Source organism: Symphalangus syndactylus, chromosome 1 (genome assembly GCF_028878055.3).
Source record: "Symphalangus syndactylus isolate Jambi chromosome 1, NHGRI_mSymSyn1-v2.1_pri, whole genome shotgun sequence".
Taxonomy (NCBI): Eukaryota; Metazoa; Chordata; class Mammalia; order Primates; family Hylobatidae; genus Symphalangus; species Symphalangus syndactylus.
Window position 1 is genome coordinate 103913656 of NC_072423.2, and position 18259 is coordinate 103931914.

General features: G+C 44.9%; 1 protein-coding gene across 4 annotated transcripts in view; it reads left to right on the forward strand.

Annotated features, from left to right (window-relative positions):
* ARHGEF3 (Rho guanine nucleotide exchange factor 3) overlaps positions 1-18259 on the forward strand; it is a 361980-nt gene that overhangs the window by 104565 nt on the left and 239156 nt on the right. The window contains exon 1 of one of the 4 annotated variants that reach the window (XM_055273319.2): positions 1844-1926. The exons of the other annotated variants lie outside the window; for them this stretch is intronic. Coding sequence (XP_055129294.2) covers positions 1907-1926 — 20 coding nt within the window. The 5' untranslated portion in view covers positions 1844-1906. Of the gene's footprint in view, positions 1-1843; positions 1927-18259 lie in introns of those variants that run through there. 4 annotated transcript variants of the gene reach the window in all.

The following is an 18259-nucleotide window of genomic DNA, read 5'->3' on the forward strand; positions in this document are numbered from 1 at the left end:
GAATGAAAGCATGCAATTAAAGGTGCCAACTCCAGATAATTCCATATTTTCACAATGTGGAATAAGTAAGTCTTTTTGCTGCTACCTTACTTATTGGATATGTAGAAATTTTCAGTGGTGCAATCATAGTTCACTGCAGCCTGGGCTCTGGGCTCAAGCCATCCTCCCACCTCAGTCTCCCAAGTAGTTGGGACTACAGGTGCCTGCCACTACGGCCGGCTAATTTTTTTATTTTTTGTAGAGATGAGGGCTCACTTTCTTGTCCAGTCTGGTCTTAAACTCCTGGCCAGAGGTGATCCTCCAGCCTTAGTCTACCAAAGTGCTGGGATTATAGGTGTGAGCCACTGTACCCGGCCTCAAGGGGCTTTCTTAATAACTGGTTCCTATTGTTGGCTGTGTGAGCTGTGTCTAGCTTCTCCCTCTCTAGCAATGTTAGGAGCTGTATCCTTATTGCTAGGCCCATGTTTGTGGTTATTTTGTCCAATTAATTATCATGAGGATGAACTTTTGGGTCATTTTAATGCTCTTGGAAAATGGTGTCAAATTACCCTGTGGAAATTTCATGTCAATATATACATTTATAGTTGTGAAGCAAAGTGCGTTTCTCCACATTCCTTCTTGCATTTGATATGCCCATATAGAAGTTGCTAATTTGAAATATAAATATGCTAACTTATTTAAATTTCCATTTGGCTAGTTAGTAGGGAGGGTGAGTACTTTTTGTTTGTTTATTGATTGATTGGGTTTTTTATTTTGTGAACTATGGTATGGCAAAGCATTTCAGTTTTCTTTTTCAAATAAACTGAAATTTTCTTATTACAAAAATGTACATGTCATAAAATTTTAGACAGTGTAGGAATGTGTGACATGGCACGTGCAAGTTCCCCTGATCAATCCTAACCTTGAGAAATCACCACTGCTGACAGTATGGGAATAATTCCGGAATCTTCTAGAAATTTTTGAGTGCTATCCATTTGACTTTAAAGACTTCTGAAAGTTCATTCATGGTTTTCGTGTGTTAAAAGATGTTTTGTCCAGTGACGTCTTTGTCAAATAAAGGTAGTAGGCTTATTTTGATAAATTTATCTTTTCAGAGAAGCCATGTAGTCTAGTACGGGGCGGGGGTGACCGCACCTGGGGTCCCCACTGAATGCTGGCATGTCTCCCTGCGCTCAGCAGGGTGTATATGGATCTGTCGGCCTTGTCTGGTTTGTTGACAGGATTGCTTTTTGTCTCTACTGTCAGGCCGCTGAGCTGGAAGGGCAGTGACGGGAGGCTGAGGGGCTCCTGCTCTTTTGAGAGTCCCGGCACCATTGCCTTAGTGAGAGTCACAGCCAGTTTCTACTCTCTACGTGTTTGAGTTTACTTAAACCTCACAACAGCTCAGTGAGGTGTAAAACCTAATATTATTCCTATTTTTCATAGTCTAAGACATGGATTCCTAGAGGCTGAACCCATTTGCTTAGGGCCACGAGATAGCCAGCTGGAACTCAATTCCAGCCCTGCCAGGCGCCAAGTCCCCTGGAAATGGTAGCTGTTCACTTTGCAAATCTGCATTTCTCTGCACCATCTCTCCATAAGCCCCCATCTCCCTGTCAGCCTCTGTATATATTGGACTGGTCCGGATGTGTCCCCCATCGGTTCCCAGTATTATAAAGACTTTGAGCAAGTTGGGGGCAGGTAAAAGGACATGTCTCTCCAAGGGCTGCATCCCAGAATCAGGGCTTCCGAGTGAGTGGGAAGAGCATCTTTGCCTGGATCATAAAGGGTGGTTGCCATGGCGGCAGCTATGGCAACGCTGATGCAAGTGCTGGCCCTGTTCCTGCCGGAGCCCAGCTGGTGAGCTGGGAGTTAGTGAGGGGCCCAAGAGAATGGGGCTTACTCTGCCCTGTGCTTTAGATGGACCATGTTTGATAGAAATATTTGGTAAGTAGCACGTAGCTGATAATCACAGTCATTTTTCTCGCCCCAGTTTGTGGCTCTTGTGGATTAGGTGGCCAGAAAACTGATGCAACTTGGTGGAGCTCTGGGGCAGGATCCTGGAATTGGGCTGTCTGGCCTTACCCTTTAGTAGCTGTGAGGCATTTCTAAATCTAAGCTCTCAGTGCCACAGCTTCCTCATCTGTTAAAGCCCTTATTCCACAGGGCCCCCGTGAGGATTAAATGAGTTAATCCTCATAAAAAGCACAGTACGAATAGTAGTATTATTATGAAAATAGTACTAATATTACCCTCTTTTACTCAGAATTACCTCATACCTGCCACTCCCTTTTTTTAGCCGTCATTGAGGTCTGCCAGGATTCAGCGTGGTGGCTTGCTGTTTGGTGCAGTGCTGAAATCAGTGGCCTTGACATTACCTTCCTTTCTACCACATAAGCTCTAACAAGCCTGACGCGGTTCCACTCCCACATTTCACTGACAGTTTGGGAATAAACATGTTTTTATGTGTGGCCCCAGTCACTGCCAAAAACAGCATTTATGGAGCATCTAATTACCTTGGAGACTGTGGTGGGTCCTGTATTGGAGTCAATAAACTGCTTTAAGCAATGCTGGCTAATTTAAGAATTTTTGGCATTTTAAACTGTTAGGATCAACAGAACATTTATTATAAATGCCCATATCTGAGGACCCACTTTTAGGATTGCAATGTTCATTTTGGAGGGGTTGGGCCACCTACATAGGAATTTATTAGTTTCTGATCAATATAGTATTGAATAAAATATAAAGACTTTCTTCTGCTCCTCCCAGGGCAAGAAGCCCTTATGGAGTATCTGTTTGACAGAAACTAGTAAAGTATGGCATCTAGAGATATAATTTTTGAGTAAAGAGTTTTCTAGGATTTGAAAAACATGAATTGACCGGATGCAGTGGCTCACACCTGTAATCCCAGCACTTTGGGAGGCTGGGGCGGGCAGATCACTTGAGGTCAGGAGTTCAAGACCAGCTTGGCCAACATGGCGAAACCCCATCTCTACTAAAAAACACAAAAATTAGCCAGGTGTGGTGGTGGTCGCCTGTAATCCCAGGTGCTCAGGAGGCTAAGACAGAAGAATTGCTTGAACCCAGGAGGTGAAGGTTGCAGTGAGCCGAGATTGCGCCACTGCACTCCAGCCTGGGCAACAGAGCGAGACTCTGTCTCAACAACAACAAAAAAAACACCTTCTAAGCGTTGACTATTTGATCGAAATCTCTTTAAAATATTAAGAAAACTGAGCCATTAAATTTTCTAAATTAAAATTACCCTTCTATTAAAAGTATAATATGCACACAGAAAAGTTTACCACTAATCTTCATGGATATTTTTATTTGCAGATGTAGAAAAACCAGTGAATAAGACTAATCTCTGATCTTTATTGTTTCTATTTTTTTTTTTAAAGTCCTGTTACACTTCATGTAAAGAGAACCAACTCAGTATTGGCTCTGGGCCTGGTACATAGTAAGCATTTGAGTTTCCATCTCCTTTCCTCTGTTGTCGCTGCTTCTGCAATGGTTTTAACGTCTGTTTCTCTGTTTGTCCACTCTAGAGCCAGATTGCCTGGGTTTGAATCCCACTCTGATGCCTACTAGCTGTGTGATTTTGGGCAAGTCACTTAATCTGTCTGAGCCTCAGTTTTTTCACCTGTAAAGTGGGAATAACAAATAATCTACTCATAAAAGTTTTTTGAGGACAAAATGAGTTAATACTTATTTAGCATTCAGAATGGTGTCTGGCTATGACACAGTGAGCCCTCTATAAGCACTGGTTCTTTATTTTTTATTTATTATTATTATTATTTTTTGAGACAGAGTCTCGCTTTGTTGCCCAGGCTGGAGTGCTGTGGTGCAGTCTCGGCTCACTGCAGCCTCCACCCCCTGGGTTCAAGCGATTCCCCTGCCTCAGCCTCCCGAGTAGCCGGGACTACAGGTGAGCACCACCACGCCTGGCTAATTTTTGAATTTTTAGTAGAGACGGAGTTTCACCACGTTGGCCAGGCTGGTCGCAGACTCCTGACCTCAAATGATCCGCCTGCCTCGGCCTCCCAGAGTGATGGGATTATAGGTGTGAGCCACTGCGCTCGGCCAGAACTGGTTCGTTTTAAACAGTGAACCCTTGACAGCATTCTCTATGATAGAGAGATTGAGGATACCCCCAGTCCATATGATAATGGGCAGTGGTGCTGATGAATTAGGGGGCCCATGACCTGATCCCACATCCGTCTCATCAGTGGAGAGCTTTGGTCTTATTTCAAACAAGGAGGAGGGGCCCTCAGTGTCGGTGCGTGGGAAGGCAGAGCACAAACAAGGAGTCCTGGTTAGAAAAATACACTCTCGGGAAAGAACAGGCTCTCCCCAGGCAAAACTTTAGAAAAATAACAATCTGCTACTCCTTGATTAAAGGGTAGAAAACTAATTATCCTTTCCGGAGGGACGTGAGGCTGCTGTCTGCCAGGCTGTGACCTGGAGGTGCAGGATGTGGATTTCCTTAGGATGTAATGAAGCCTTTCCCATTGAAAATGTGCGATGATTCAGATGGATGTGGGGGACAGGGGGAGGGAAGAGGGAGAACGATCCCTTTGCTTTTAAAAGCAACTTCTGGACACTTCAGAAACATTTGTGGGTCAGCACTTTGAATATGGAAAACTGATTTTCTTAAATTAGATTTCCAGAAGACCTCTGTTACAAAACATCCCTTCAAAAATGTTCTGTAATTTTTGCTAATTAGACCAGCTGACAGTGAGCTTAGATGTTTGAAGTTTGGTGCTGCCATCTATCTGCTGATGATGCAGATCAGAATGCCAAATGAGGTAGTAACTGGGAAACACTTTTTTTGTGTGTGTATGCTGAAGAAATACCAAGTAGTATTGAGAGGTGACAGCGTGCTGGCAGTCCTCACAGCTGTCACTTGCTCTTGGCGCCTCCTCTGCCTGGGCTCCCACTTTGGCGGCACTTGAGGAGCCCTTCAGCCCACCGCTGCACTGTGGGAGCCCCTTTCTGGGCTGGCCAAGGCGGGAGCCGGCTCCCTCAGCTTGCAGGAAGGTGTGGAGGGAGAGGCGCGAGCGGAACCGAGGCTGCGCACGGCGCTTGTGGGCCAGCTGGAGTTCCGGGTGGGCGTGGGCTTGGCAGGCCCCTCACTTGGAGCGGCCGGCCAGCCCTGCCGGCCCCAGGCAATGAGGGGCGTAGCACCCAGGCCAGCGGCTGCGGAGGGTGTACTGGGTCCCCCAGCAGTGCCAGCCCACCGGCGCTGTGCTCGATTTCTCACTGGGCCTTGGCTGCCTTCCCACAGGGCAGGGCTCAGGACCTGCAGCCCGCCATGCCTGAGCCTCCCACCTCCTCCATGGGCTCCTGTGCGGCCCGAGCCTCCCCGACGAGCGCCACCCCCTACTCCACGGCGCCCAGTCCCATCGACCACCCAAGGGCTGAGGAGTGCGAGCGCACGGCATGGGACTGGCAGGCAGCTCCACCTGCAGCCCTGGTGCAGGATCCACTGGGTGAAGCCAGCTGGGCTCCTGAGTCTGGTGGAGATGTGGAGAAACTTTATGTCTAGCTCAGGGATTGTAAATACACCAATCAGCACTCTGTATCTAGCTCAGGGTCTGTGAATGCACCAATCAACACTCTGTATCTAGCTGCTCTGGTGGGGCCTTGGAGAACCTTTATGTCTGGCTCAGGGATTGTAAATACACCAATCAGCACCCTGTGTCTAGCTTAGGGTCTGTGAATGCACCAATTGACACTCTGTATCTAGCTACTCTGGTGGGGCCTTGGAAAACCTTTATGTCTAGCTCAAGGATTGTAAATACACCGATCGGCACTCTGTATCTAGCTCAAGGTTTGTAAACACACCAATCAGTGCCCTGTCAAAACAGACCACTCAGCTCTACCAATCAGCAGGATGTGGGTGGGGCCAGATAAGAGAATAAAAGCAGACTGCCCCAGCCAGCAGTGGCAACCCGCTCGGGTCCCCTTCCACACTGTGGAAGCTTTGTTCTTTTGCTCTTTGCAATAAATCTTGCTACTGCTCACTCTTTGGGTCCACACTGCTTTTATGAGCTGTAACACTCCCCGCGAAGGTTTGCAGCTTCACTCCTGAAGCCAGCGAGACCACGAGCCCACCGGGAGGAATGAACAACTCCAGACGTGCCGCTTTAAGAGCTGTAACACTCACCGCGAAGGTCTGCAGCTTCACTCCGGAGCCAGCGAAACCACGAACCCACCAGAAGGAAGAAACTCCAAACACATCCGAACATCAGAAGGAACAAACTCCAGACGCGCCACCTTAAGATCTGTAACACTCACCACGAGGGTCCGCGGCCTCATTCTTGAAGTCAGTGAGACCAAGAACCCACCAATTCCGGACACAGTATTAATTTTAGTTTCTTCAGTTAAGGGAAGAGCATCAAAAAATCAATATTTATATAACTAGTATATTATATTCCTCATTGTCTTCCACACCATACTGTTAGGGATGGAAATTTCCCGTTGGCCTGTACCATTTGGCTGCAGATGTCAAGAAAGTTCAAAAAAGTCTTACAAATAGTTATTGAGCATCTACCATATGTCTAGAGGGTGGGGATAAAATGTTAAAAAGATAATGAAGTGGCTGTCCTCAGGGAGCTCAATATATACATATATTGGAGACAGAGTTTCACTGTCGCCCAGGCTGGAGTGCAGTGGTGCGATCATAGCTCACTGCAACCTCCACCTCCTGGGCACAAGCAATCCTCCCACCTCAGCCTCCCAAGTAGCTGGAACTACAGGTATGTACCACCACAACTGTCTAATTTTTGTATTTTTTGTAGAGACAGGTTTTCGCTATCTTGCCTAGTCTGGTTGGAGCTCATATTTTAATGACTTCGGTGGACTGACCAATACCTAAGCTCTCTGTCAATCTATATTTTATACAAATAATGCTTCTTAGGTATCTTTGGACAAGTATCTCTAAGCTCTCTTTCTCCATTTCACAAATGTTTTCTTGTCAAGTCACCAGGGATCTCTGCTTTGCCAAATTTGGTGGGCACCTCTCCATCCTCCTGCTTGGTGAAATAGTAGAGTCTCCTCTTTGAAGCACTGTCTTCACTTGGCCTCCACGTTGTCCCTCTCTTGGTTTTCCTCCTACCCTCATGGGGCTCTTCTCATGTCTGTAAGCTGATGATTTCTGCAAATAGTCTCCTTATATTTAGCAGCAAATTCCACATCTCCATTTGGAGGTCCATACTATTTCAATGTCATATGTCTGCTCTTGATTTTTGTCCCCAAATCTGCTCTTCCATAGCCCTTCGCCATCTTCCCATTGTTCAGGCTAAACTTCTTTAGAGCATCCTTTACTGCTCTTATTTCACCTTCTGTACTTAATCCGCAGTAGATAGTGTTATTCCTGCCTTCAAATATGTTCATCATGCCGGGCGCAGTGGCTCCCACCTGTAATCCCAGCACTTTGGGAGGCCAAGGCGCACGGATCACGAGGTCAGGAGATCAAGACCAGCCTGGCTAACACGGTGAAACCCCATCTCTACTAAAAATACAAAAAAATTAGCCAGGCGTGGTGGTGGGCACCTGTAGTCCCAGCTACTCGGGAGGCTGAGGCAGGAGAATGGTGTGAACCCTGGAGGCGGAGCTTGTAGTGAGCCGAGGTCATGCCACTGCACTCCAGCCTGGGCGACACAGCAAGACTCCATCTCAAAAAAAAAAAAATGTTCACCATTCCGCTACTCCGCACCACCCCCACTGCCACCATCTTGGTCCAAGTCCCTGCCATCCCTCATCTGGGCCGCTGTAGGAACTTCCTCACCTCCTCCCTGCCCCCGTGTCGCCACCTGGAGCTTCTGTCTCCATACAACATTGAGAGCAATCCTTTTAAAACTTAAGTCAGGTTTGTTTTCTGCTCAGAATCCTCCAGTGGCCTCCCCTCTCCCCTGGACTAAAATCTAGAGACCTTGCAGTAATCTGTGAGACCCTTGCCATCTGGTTTCAGCTCCTTCTGTGACTCTCCGCTCTTGCTCACTGCTTACCCCACTCCAGCCATATTGGTCTTGCTGCCCCTCAGCCGTGCCCCAGGAACTTTGCATGAGCTGTCCTGTCTACCTAAGACAGGCTTCCAGCTCCTGCAGGGAGAAGCCTGCCCTGGGCACTCCATATTAAATATCAGCTACTCCCACCACCCCCTGATCCCCTACCCTGCTTTGTCCTTCTTCATAGAATTTATCACCTTCTAATGTAAGCTCTGAGAGAAGAGGAACTTAATTTTTTCCTCTGCTGTATCCCTATGCCTAAAACAATGCCTAGCACATGGTAGGCACTCAGCAAATGTTTAAAGCCAACATTTATTATGTACTTGGTGTGAACCAGGTAGTCGGTGCAGTGCTTTATAGGAATTACTTACTTCTCAAAGCAACCCTAGGAGGTCTAAGTCTTATCATATCCATTTTCAAGTTGGAAGCTGAAGACTGGGAAAGTTGTATAAATTGTCCAAAGTAATTTGATGGACTTGGGCTTGAACCCAGGTCTTGGAGACTGCAGAGCCCATGCTTCTGACCACCTTGGGTTACTGTTCTCTCCCTCTGGTGGCCTGAATTGGTTCTAGAAGTGTTTGTGGTAGCTGACCAACACACAGAAATGTGAATGAGCAACCCAAGCCCCATCCATGGACTTGAAATAAGGAAATAGATAGGAGTCCTGGTGTGTTTGTTATGATGAGATAAGGTCTCTCAGGAGTGTCTGGGATATGAATGTGCTGTGGGGCAGATACTCTCTCCTGGATGAGGAGACAAGGGAACCACACCAGGTGGGGTTAGTAAGGTGAAAATCATGTATAATCCAAAGTGCTTTTTTTAAATTTTTTTTTTATTTTTTGAGACGGAGTCTTGCTCTGTCACCCAGGCTGGAGTGCAGTGGCGCGATCTCAGCTCACTGCAGGCTCCACCTCCCGGGTTCGCGCCATTCTCCTGCCTCAGCCTCCCGAGTAGCTGGGACTACGGGTGCCCGCCACCATGCCCGCTAATTTTTTTTTGTATTTTTAGTAGAGACGAGGTTTTATTGTGTTACCCAGGATGGTCTCGATCTCCTGACCTCATGATCCACCTGCCTTGGCCTTCCAAAGTGCTGGGATTTCAGGTGTGAGCCACCACGCCCGGCCTTAACCCAAAGTGCTCTTAAAAGCCCTGGGAAAGGGTCATGTTGGGGCCTGACTCTCCATCTCTCATTAAATCCCTCATGGCTGGTATCCTCTTCAATGCTGTTCATTTGAACAGCTCCAGACCAGACTGAAAAGTTGGTTGGCATTTGAGGGACTTTTTGTTCCAAAAGTGCTTATTTAGGATCCAGCACAGCGTGAGAGAGGCCTGGGGAAAAGGAGATAACTGGGGTGAATACAGATCCACAGCCCCATGTCAGGCTTGCTTCGGGGTTCCTGCCGGGTGCTTAGAAGACCCCGTGAGATGGCTTCCACTATGGATGTACTTCTCTGTCTCTCTCTGAAGTGCGTATGTTGTATTCATATTCTTTCATCGTGTATAGAAACCTCCTCTGTGTATTGGTGATCACAGACTTACTGAGGGCCACACCATGAATTCATTCTCATTATTTATTAAGCTCCTATTAGCTGCAAGGAGTGCAGTGACAGCAGCGAGTCTAAACCAGATCGTCCCTGGCTTTCCAGAGCTCATCACCTGGAAGAGGGCTCTCTTACAGGGTCCCTTCTGTGCTCCAATTACTAAGAGCTCTACGTATATTAACTCCTCTACTCCTCACAACAGCCCTGTGAGAGGTGGGTCTTGTTAGTACCTTCATTTTACAGATGGAGGAATTAGGGATCAGAGATATTAAGTCACTTGTCCCACGCTACACTGCTGGTGAGTTGCAGAGCTGGCTCCAGCTTCTGTGCTCTTAACTACTGGGCCAAGCCTGTATGGCAGCATTCAGGAAGCACTGACAGTGACTACTGCAGTTCTCCTTCTGGGAGATTGCACGCATGAAAAGTTGTTCTAAAGATACAAGCTTCACAGGAAGCTAAAATACAAAAGGGGAACACAGCAAAATGGCTCTTAAGTGGGAGCAGAAGACAGACCAGCTGTTGCTGCTGAATCTCTGAGCACAGAGACAGTGCAGGGGTGGGAGGGGGAAGTGGGAGTGGGAGGACGTGGAGAAAGCCAGAAGGTGTGGGAGTTCTTATCATTGCTGAGTGACTCAAGTAAATATATGTCTCAGAAATAGACTTGTAGGACTGATTTCTCACAAGTACTGATAAAACTCCACCACTGAGCCGCTTCCATCAAATCCCAGGCTGCATTAAAATGCTTGCTTTCTCAGCTTATTTACCAAATTTTCTCTTCTGGAGTAGTTAATAGGATTTCATTTCACATCATTATTCCATGAGGATTTTTTCCATTAAGTATGTTTCTTTTATTTTGCCCGAAAATATTTTTATTTCACCCTCACTTTTCAAAAACTGTGGTAGAATACATATAAAGTATTACCATTGTAACCATTTAAACCATTACCATATTTACCATTTTAACCATTTAAAAATGTATAATAATTCAATGGCATTAAGTACATTCACAAGGTTGTGCACCCATCACCACTATCGAATTCCAGAACCTTTTCATCACCCCAAAATGAATCTGTGTACTCATTAAGCAGTCACTCCTCATTCCTCCTCTTCCCCCAGCTTCTGGAGCTAATCTACTTTCTGACTCTATGGATTTGTCTATTCTGGACATTTCACATAAATGGAATCATATAATATGTATCCCTTGTGTCTGGCTTCTTTCACTTTGCATGTTTTCAAGATTCTTCCATAGTGTGGCATGTATCAGTACTTCATTCTTTTTTTAATGGTTGAATAATATTCTGTTGTATGGATATATCACATTTTGTTTATCCATTAGTTGATGAACGTTTCATATGTATCTTTTCTTTTTTTGTTGTTTTGATACGGAGTCTCGCTCTGTCACCAAGCTGGAGTGCAGTGGCGCAATCTCGGCTGGAGGCAGTGGAGCAATTCTCCTGCCTCAGCCTCCCGAATAGCTGGAATTAATAGGCATGAGCCACCATGCTCAGCTAATTTTTGTATTTTTAGTAGAGATGGGATTTCACCATGTTGGCCAGGATGGTCTTGATCTCCTGACCTTGTGATCTGCCCGTCTCGACCTCCCAAAGTGCTGGGATTATAGGCGTGAACCACCGCGCCCGGCCCTTATATGTACCTTTTCAATAGGATTATTATAGTACCAGCCATGTGCCAGACACATTGCTACATGCTACATCCTGAATATATGAAAAACTCTCATTGATCAATCAGTAAGAAAAAAAGAACACTTCTTTATATAAATGAGCAAATGACCTGAACAAGCATTTTACAGAAGAGGAACTACAAATATAATTTCGTGGATTTAAAAAATCATTTCAATCTCATCTCTAGTTAATTCTGGAATTGTTTTGAATAGAGCAGTCCTATATTATTTGGAAACTATGCACATGTATGGGTTTGGGATATTACCTATTTAGGGGAAGAATTTCATTTGTTTCTTTGTTCAAGTAGATCTTTATACATTTGTGATCTAAAGATGATTTGGTATTTACAGATATAGTACTACCTCTCCAAAGCCTTTGTAAAATATTTGTCCTTTTAATGTTTCTGAATTCAGAGGGACACTAAGATCCTTTTGGAGAATGCGTCGTTTTTAGCAGGGGTTCTCAATTTATGCATTTTGGTTGTCACCAACTGCTAAGACATGGAGCAGTGGATTTTCACAGTCAGAGGTTATTGGAAATGGAATGCCTTGTTTTTCTTTTTTTTTTGAGACAGAGTCTCGCTCTGTCGCCCAGGCTGGAGTGCAGTGGCACAATCTCGGCCCACTGCAAGCTCTGCCTCCTGGGTTCACGCCATTCTCCTGCCTCAGCCTCTCCGAGTAGCTGGGACTACAGGCGCCCGCCACCACGCCTGGCTCATTTTTTGTATTTTTAGTAGAGACGGGGATTCATTGTGGTCTCGATGTCCTGACCTCGTGATCCGCCCGCCTCGGCCTCCCAAAGTGCTGGGATTACAAGCGTGAGCCACCGCGCCCAGCCAGTATGCCTTATTTTTCTATAACTGTGCTGTTCAATATGATGGCCACATGCCACATGTGACAACTGAGCACTTAAAACATGGCTGGTGCCAATGAAGATGTGTCATAAGTGTAAAATACACATTGGATTTTGAAGACTTGGTATGAAAAAAAAGGTATCTCTAACACTTTTTTCCTATTGATTATATGTTCAATAATATCTGGATATACTGGGTTAAATAAACTATACTATTAAAACTAAACTTATCTATTCCTTTTTACTTTTAAAATGTGACTAATAGGCTGGGTGTGGTGGCTCACACCTGTAATCCCAGCACTTTGGGAGGCTGAGGCAGGAGGATTGCTTGAGCCCAAGAGTTCAAGACCATCCTGGTCAACATAGGGAGACCCCGTCTCTACAGAAAAAAAAAAAAAAAAAAAGAAAAGCTAGGTGTGCTGGTGTGTGCCTGTAGTCTCAGGAGGCTGAGGCGGGAGGATCACTTGAGCTGGGGAGTTCAAGGCTGCAGTGAGCCATCATCATGCCACTACATTCCAGCCTGGGCAACAGAGTAAGACCATGTCTCAAAAAAAAAAAAAAAAAAAAAGAAAGAAAGAAAAATATATATATGACTAATAGAAAACAAATTACATATGTGGTTCACATGATATTTCAATTGAATAGTGCTGTACTTAAAAAAAAAAAAAGGTCAGGCGCGGTGGCTCTCGCCTGTAATCCCAACACTTTGGGAGGCCAAGGCAGGCAGATCACTTGAGGTCGGGAGTTCGAGACCAGCCTGACCAACATGGAGAAATCCTGTCTCTACTAAAAATACAAAATTAGCCGGGCATGGTGGCGCGTGCCTGTAATCCTAGCTAGTTAGGAGGCTGAGGCAGGAGAATTGCTTGAACCCAGGAGGTGGAGGTTGTAGTAAGCAGAGATTGCGCCATTGCACTCCAGCCTGGGCAGCAAGAGCGAGACTAGACTCTGTCTTAAAAAAAAAAAAAAAAAAAAGCTGACAGAGGGTGGAGAATGCTTGAGAAGAGCTTCCGGGGACACCTATGACTCCCCTGCCTTCAGAATCTTGAAAGTGTCCCTGAGACAGGCCACACAGGGTCTGGATGTCTGCAGTAGCCTCCAGCTTATCTCTGCTTTCACTCTGGACCCCTGACTCTCTTTTCCCCTCCCTTGCCAGAGAGATCTTTCTAAAAGGCAAATCTCATCATGTCACTCCATGCTTCAGGGGAGCCCCATCACCCTATGGCCAAACCCCTGACTCTGCTTCCCTGTCCAGCCTTGCCCACCTATCCAGCCTCATCTCATGCCTTTTTGCCTCCTTCCCCACCAGCTAATGTATATTATTATAATCTGCATTATGTTCATTATATGCAATATATCCACAATATATTTTCATAGTAAAAGACTAAGAAATACATAATACAAAGGATAATGTCCACATTTATGCTGTCTAAATACCACCCCAGCTATGTAATCAATCACTGTCAACAGTTGGGCTGTGCTCATCCAGGGCCCTCATCCTGCATATAAAGACCTAATTCTGTGTCGTTGTATAGCATTCATCTCTGTACCCACTATACATCCAACATTTAGCCATATTTGCTTCAGATTTTGTGTGCTCTATCCCAGGCCCTGTACCTTCCCTCTCACCTTGGAGGTAATCACTCCTCTCTGGTTGAAGTAGTCTTCACATCTGGAGTTTTTACATTTTTATTACATATATATGACTATAAACAATAGAGTAGTATTTTGTGTGTTTCTAAATAATATCATATATCATGTATATCTCCTATAACTTGGATTTTCATTTTTTTTCTTTTTTTGAGCTTTTTTATTACTGTATAGTTCTATATGATCTTCCACTATAAAAATGAATGTAGTGGCCAGGCGCAGTGGCTCACACCTGTAATCCTAGCACTTTGGGAGGCCGAGGCAGGTGGATCATGAGGTCAGGAGATTGAGACCATCCTGGCTAACATGGTGAAACCCCATCTCTAATAAAAATACAAAAAATTAGCCGGGCGTGGTGGCGGGCACCTGTAGTCCCAGCTACTCAGGAGGCTGAGGCAAGAGAATGGCATGAACCCAGGAGGTGGAGGTTGCAGTGAGCTGAGATTGTGCCACTGCACTCCAGCCTGGGTGACAGAGTGAGACTCCATCTCAAAAAAAAAAAAAAAAAAAATGTAGTTTCATTTAATCTACTTCCTTATCAACAAACATTAAAGTTGTCATACTTCTTCCAGTTCTTCACATGTGCCATATTCTCCTTTATTTACCTCTTAACTCTTGATGCTTTTTATCTTCTATAGAAGTTTATATAAGATTGGAATGATCTGGTTTTTGTTTTTTCTTTGGAAATTTCGATAGAATCCATTAGTTAAACTGTCTGGGCCTGACGTTTTCTCTCATTTCTTTATTAATTATAAGGCTATTCAGGCTTTCTATTTCTTCTTGGGACAGTTTTAAAAGTTATATTTTTCTAGGGATTTCTGCATTTTCTTTAAGTTTTCAAATTTAATGCCACAAAATTATTGATAACATTCTTATTGTAGTTTTTATTTGTTAAAATGGGGCCTTCTTATAGTTGCCCAGACTAGAGTGCAGTGACATTATCATCCCTGACTGCAGCCTTGAACTCCTAGACGCAAGCAGTCCTCCCACCTCAGCCTGCTGAGTAGCTGGGATTACAGGCTCATGCTACCACGCCTGGTTAATTTAAAAAATTTTTTTTTCGTAGAGTTGATTTTGCTATGTTGCCCAGGCTGGTCTGGAACTCCTGGCCTCAAGCAATCCTCCTTCCTTGGCCACCCAAAGCACTGAGAAGCTTTAAATTTTAATTGCTATTGAATCTGTAGTTATGTGACCCTATTCATAACAGTATTTATTAGTGTCCTTTCCACCCTTTTTGAATTTGGCCAGTTTTATCTATTTAATGTCTATTTTGTTTGTCTTTTCCCTTCTGCCTTTTTAGCATGGTTTTCCTTTGGCTTGGCCTACTTTTCCCTTTTCTCATCACCTGTTGAGTTATTCTTCTCTGTTAGGTCTCAGAGAGGCCTCATTTTCTCTGGGAGGTCTTTCTGGCTCCTCAAACTTTGGTCGAGCCCCAGCGGCACTCCTCACTACCACTTTAAAAAAAGCAGTTTGCCATGTTGTAATTTTTTGGAGGGGAAGAGGGTGGATCTGAATGCCCTGTGAGAACATGAAAGCAGAAACTGAATTTCTTGTCCACTGCTGATCTCTAATGTCTGGCACCATGCCTGACATGTAGTAGCTGCTCAATAATATTGGTGAATAAATTAGTGAGTGAGCTCCCATGAGTAGAGTACAGACCCCTTCTCCAAAGGTGAGGGCTGTCTTTAAGGGGCTATTCTCAGCCCGACTGCTGCAAAGAGGATTCAGCTAGTGACTGAGAAATTGTACCAGCTGACCATTTCTGAGGTTCTGTGATTTTTTTTTTTTCTTTGAGACAGTCTCACTCTGTCACCCAGGCTAGAGTGCAGTGGCACGATCTCAGCTCCCTGCAACCTCTGCCTCCCGGGTTCAAGTGATTCTCATGCCTCAGCCTCCCGAGTACCTGGGACTACAGGCATGCACCACCATGTATAGCTAATTTCTGCATTTTTTTAGTAGAGACGGGGTTTCGCCATGTTTTCCAGACTGGTCTCAAACTCCTGACCTCAGGTGATCTGCCTGCCTCGGCTTCCCAAAGTGTGGGATTACAGGCGTGAGCCACAACATGCAACCTCTGTGATTCTTTTTTCCCGTAATTTATGAGGAAATAAAGAGTTGGAGTTGCAGCCATGGCATGAGTAGAATGAAGCTGAGTGTGACTCAGCCACAGAAACGTTATTGGGAGGTCCCTTTGTCCAAGAGAGAGACAGGCCAAAGTGATGAGCTTTCTATTCTGCAAACTACCTCTTCACAGTGAGCTTCTCCACAAAGAATTGGGTCTTCACCTGACTAAACACCTGCCAGTCTCTCATCAACTATGTCCTAAAAACAGAAACTAAAAAGATGTTTAAGTGAAAGAAGCCATTATCTTCTTAAGTGATTCAATCAGAATAAAAATACCTGGCACAGGTGGTACCACATTCGGCACAGATTTCTCTTAAAAAGTATAGCTGTTTGATTTTTCTAGTAATGCTACAGTTGTTCTGATGGATAGAGAGAGGTAAAACAAGAGAAAAGACGAAAAAAGTTTCGTTAGCAAGATGTTCTGGATTAAGAATTCAAACAGTAAAATATTTAAAACATATACAACTTGCTGACAAAGGTGGTAGTCTTTGAGAAGGGAAAGTGGAGTTAGGAAATTGGAGTAGAAAAGAGAAGTCTCTTTTCATGGTTACGTCATGTCCAGATTTGTGCCATGTTGTTATGTAAAACAAATATTCATAACACATTGAAGCCTTTGTTTTCTTTTGTGTATATTTTATCCAGTCCTTAAGAGTGAGATGTAAATTTCGTTGGCCCTCCAATGTGAGCCTCACCAATGATAATGGTAACTAACATTTACTCTTACTGGGTTAAAGAAGGAGTCTTCTCATAATGATAATAGCTAATTTGAGTACCTACTAAGTGCCAGACTCCCTGCTAACCATTTTATTTAGTACATGAATTTATTCCTTAATTTTGTGAAAAGGGATTATTAGCCCCACTTTACAGATGAGAAAATGGAGGCTCAGAGGGAGTAGAGAGTAGGGAACTTGCTTGAAGTCCCCCACCAAGAAAGGGAGGGAGCCACTATTAGAACCCCAAGCTGGCTCTTCCCTAAACACCATGTTCTGAGCCCCACATAGTGCCCAGACAGCAGGAGCAGTCTAAATACATGTTCAATTCTGAACCCATACTAAGAAGCTGTGGTATAAGTCGTCGCTAAACCTCTTCTCAAGGTGACGAGAATAGTCACATTTGTTTTCGCATGGTGGGAAAATAAATTCTGCACTAACCCTAAGGCCTATTGCTACTGACCTTATTCTGTTTGATTCCAGACACATACACTTGAATATGAGATCATTCCCTAACTGAACCTTGAATCCTGACTTTTCTCTGCTACTGTGGGCATTTCTCCATTTCTATTATGAGCTTTCCTAAGGGTAGGGAGCTTGTGGCTTTTCTTTCCCACCTTTTGTAGGGTTGTGACCTCCCTCCACGATAGCAGCCCCCCAACTCCAACCCCTCCGACAATCTTGGAGGTTTCTCTCTTGCTGCTCACCCATCCCTGGCTTTCCCGTGAATCCCTCTGTGGAAGTGGTCATACTTACCCTTGTGACATCTGTGAGACACTGGGAAATGCTGCCCAGACAGAAGGCTGTGCTTTGTAACCATGTGTGTACACCATGCACAGCCTGCTCACATGAGGAGCCTGAGGGCTGGACATAGATGATGGACAAGCCCTTCAAGCCTTGTTCAGAAGCTCAGCTGAATGTCTCTGTGTCTGGGAAACCTGCAGCACCAAGTGCTATTTTCTCACTTGGACTTTTGCTGATTGTGCAAAATACTGCTTCTACAATAGAAGAAATATACCCAGGACTGAGAGGCCTCTCCTTTGGTGAGGACCTGGCGTTGGTGCTTCCGTGATGGTGCACTTTATGCTGCTAGGATCCCTCACCAGCTTCATCAAGAAGCCTTCTCATCAGTATGGTTCTCCTTCCCTGAATCTGTCCATTAAAGCCAGTGTTTGGCTGGGGAGAAGGAGGAAACTATCAGGAGGCTATTATGGTATCAGAATGTAATTTTTAAACATTTATTATTATTTTTAGAGACAGGGCCTCACTCTGTCACCCAGGCTGGAGGGCAGTAATATGATCATAGCTCATTGCAACCTCAAACTTCTGGGCTAAGCAACCTTCCTACCTCAGCCTCCCAATTGGTTGGGACTACAGGCAGGCACCACAATGCCCAGCTAATTTTTTTTTATTTTTAGTAGAGATGGTGTCTCCCTATGTTACCCAGGCTGGTCTTTGAACTCTTGCCTTCAAGCGATCCTCCCACCTTGGCCTCCCAAAGTGCTGAGATTACAGGCATGAGTCTTGTGCCTGGCCTAGAATTGTTAAGAGGGACTGTAGCTAATGTGAATGACCGGAAGCCTGAATGGTGGTGGGATGAGAGGAAGGTGGGAGCTAACAATTAGGGACAGCCCTTCTCTCGGTAGATCTCCTGGCAGCTTCTCCAGCTGACACAGGGACACTTAAGTTGCCCAACAGTGTCCCGAATGGAC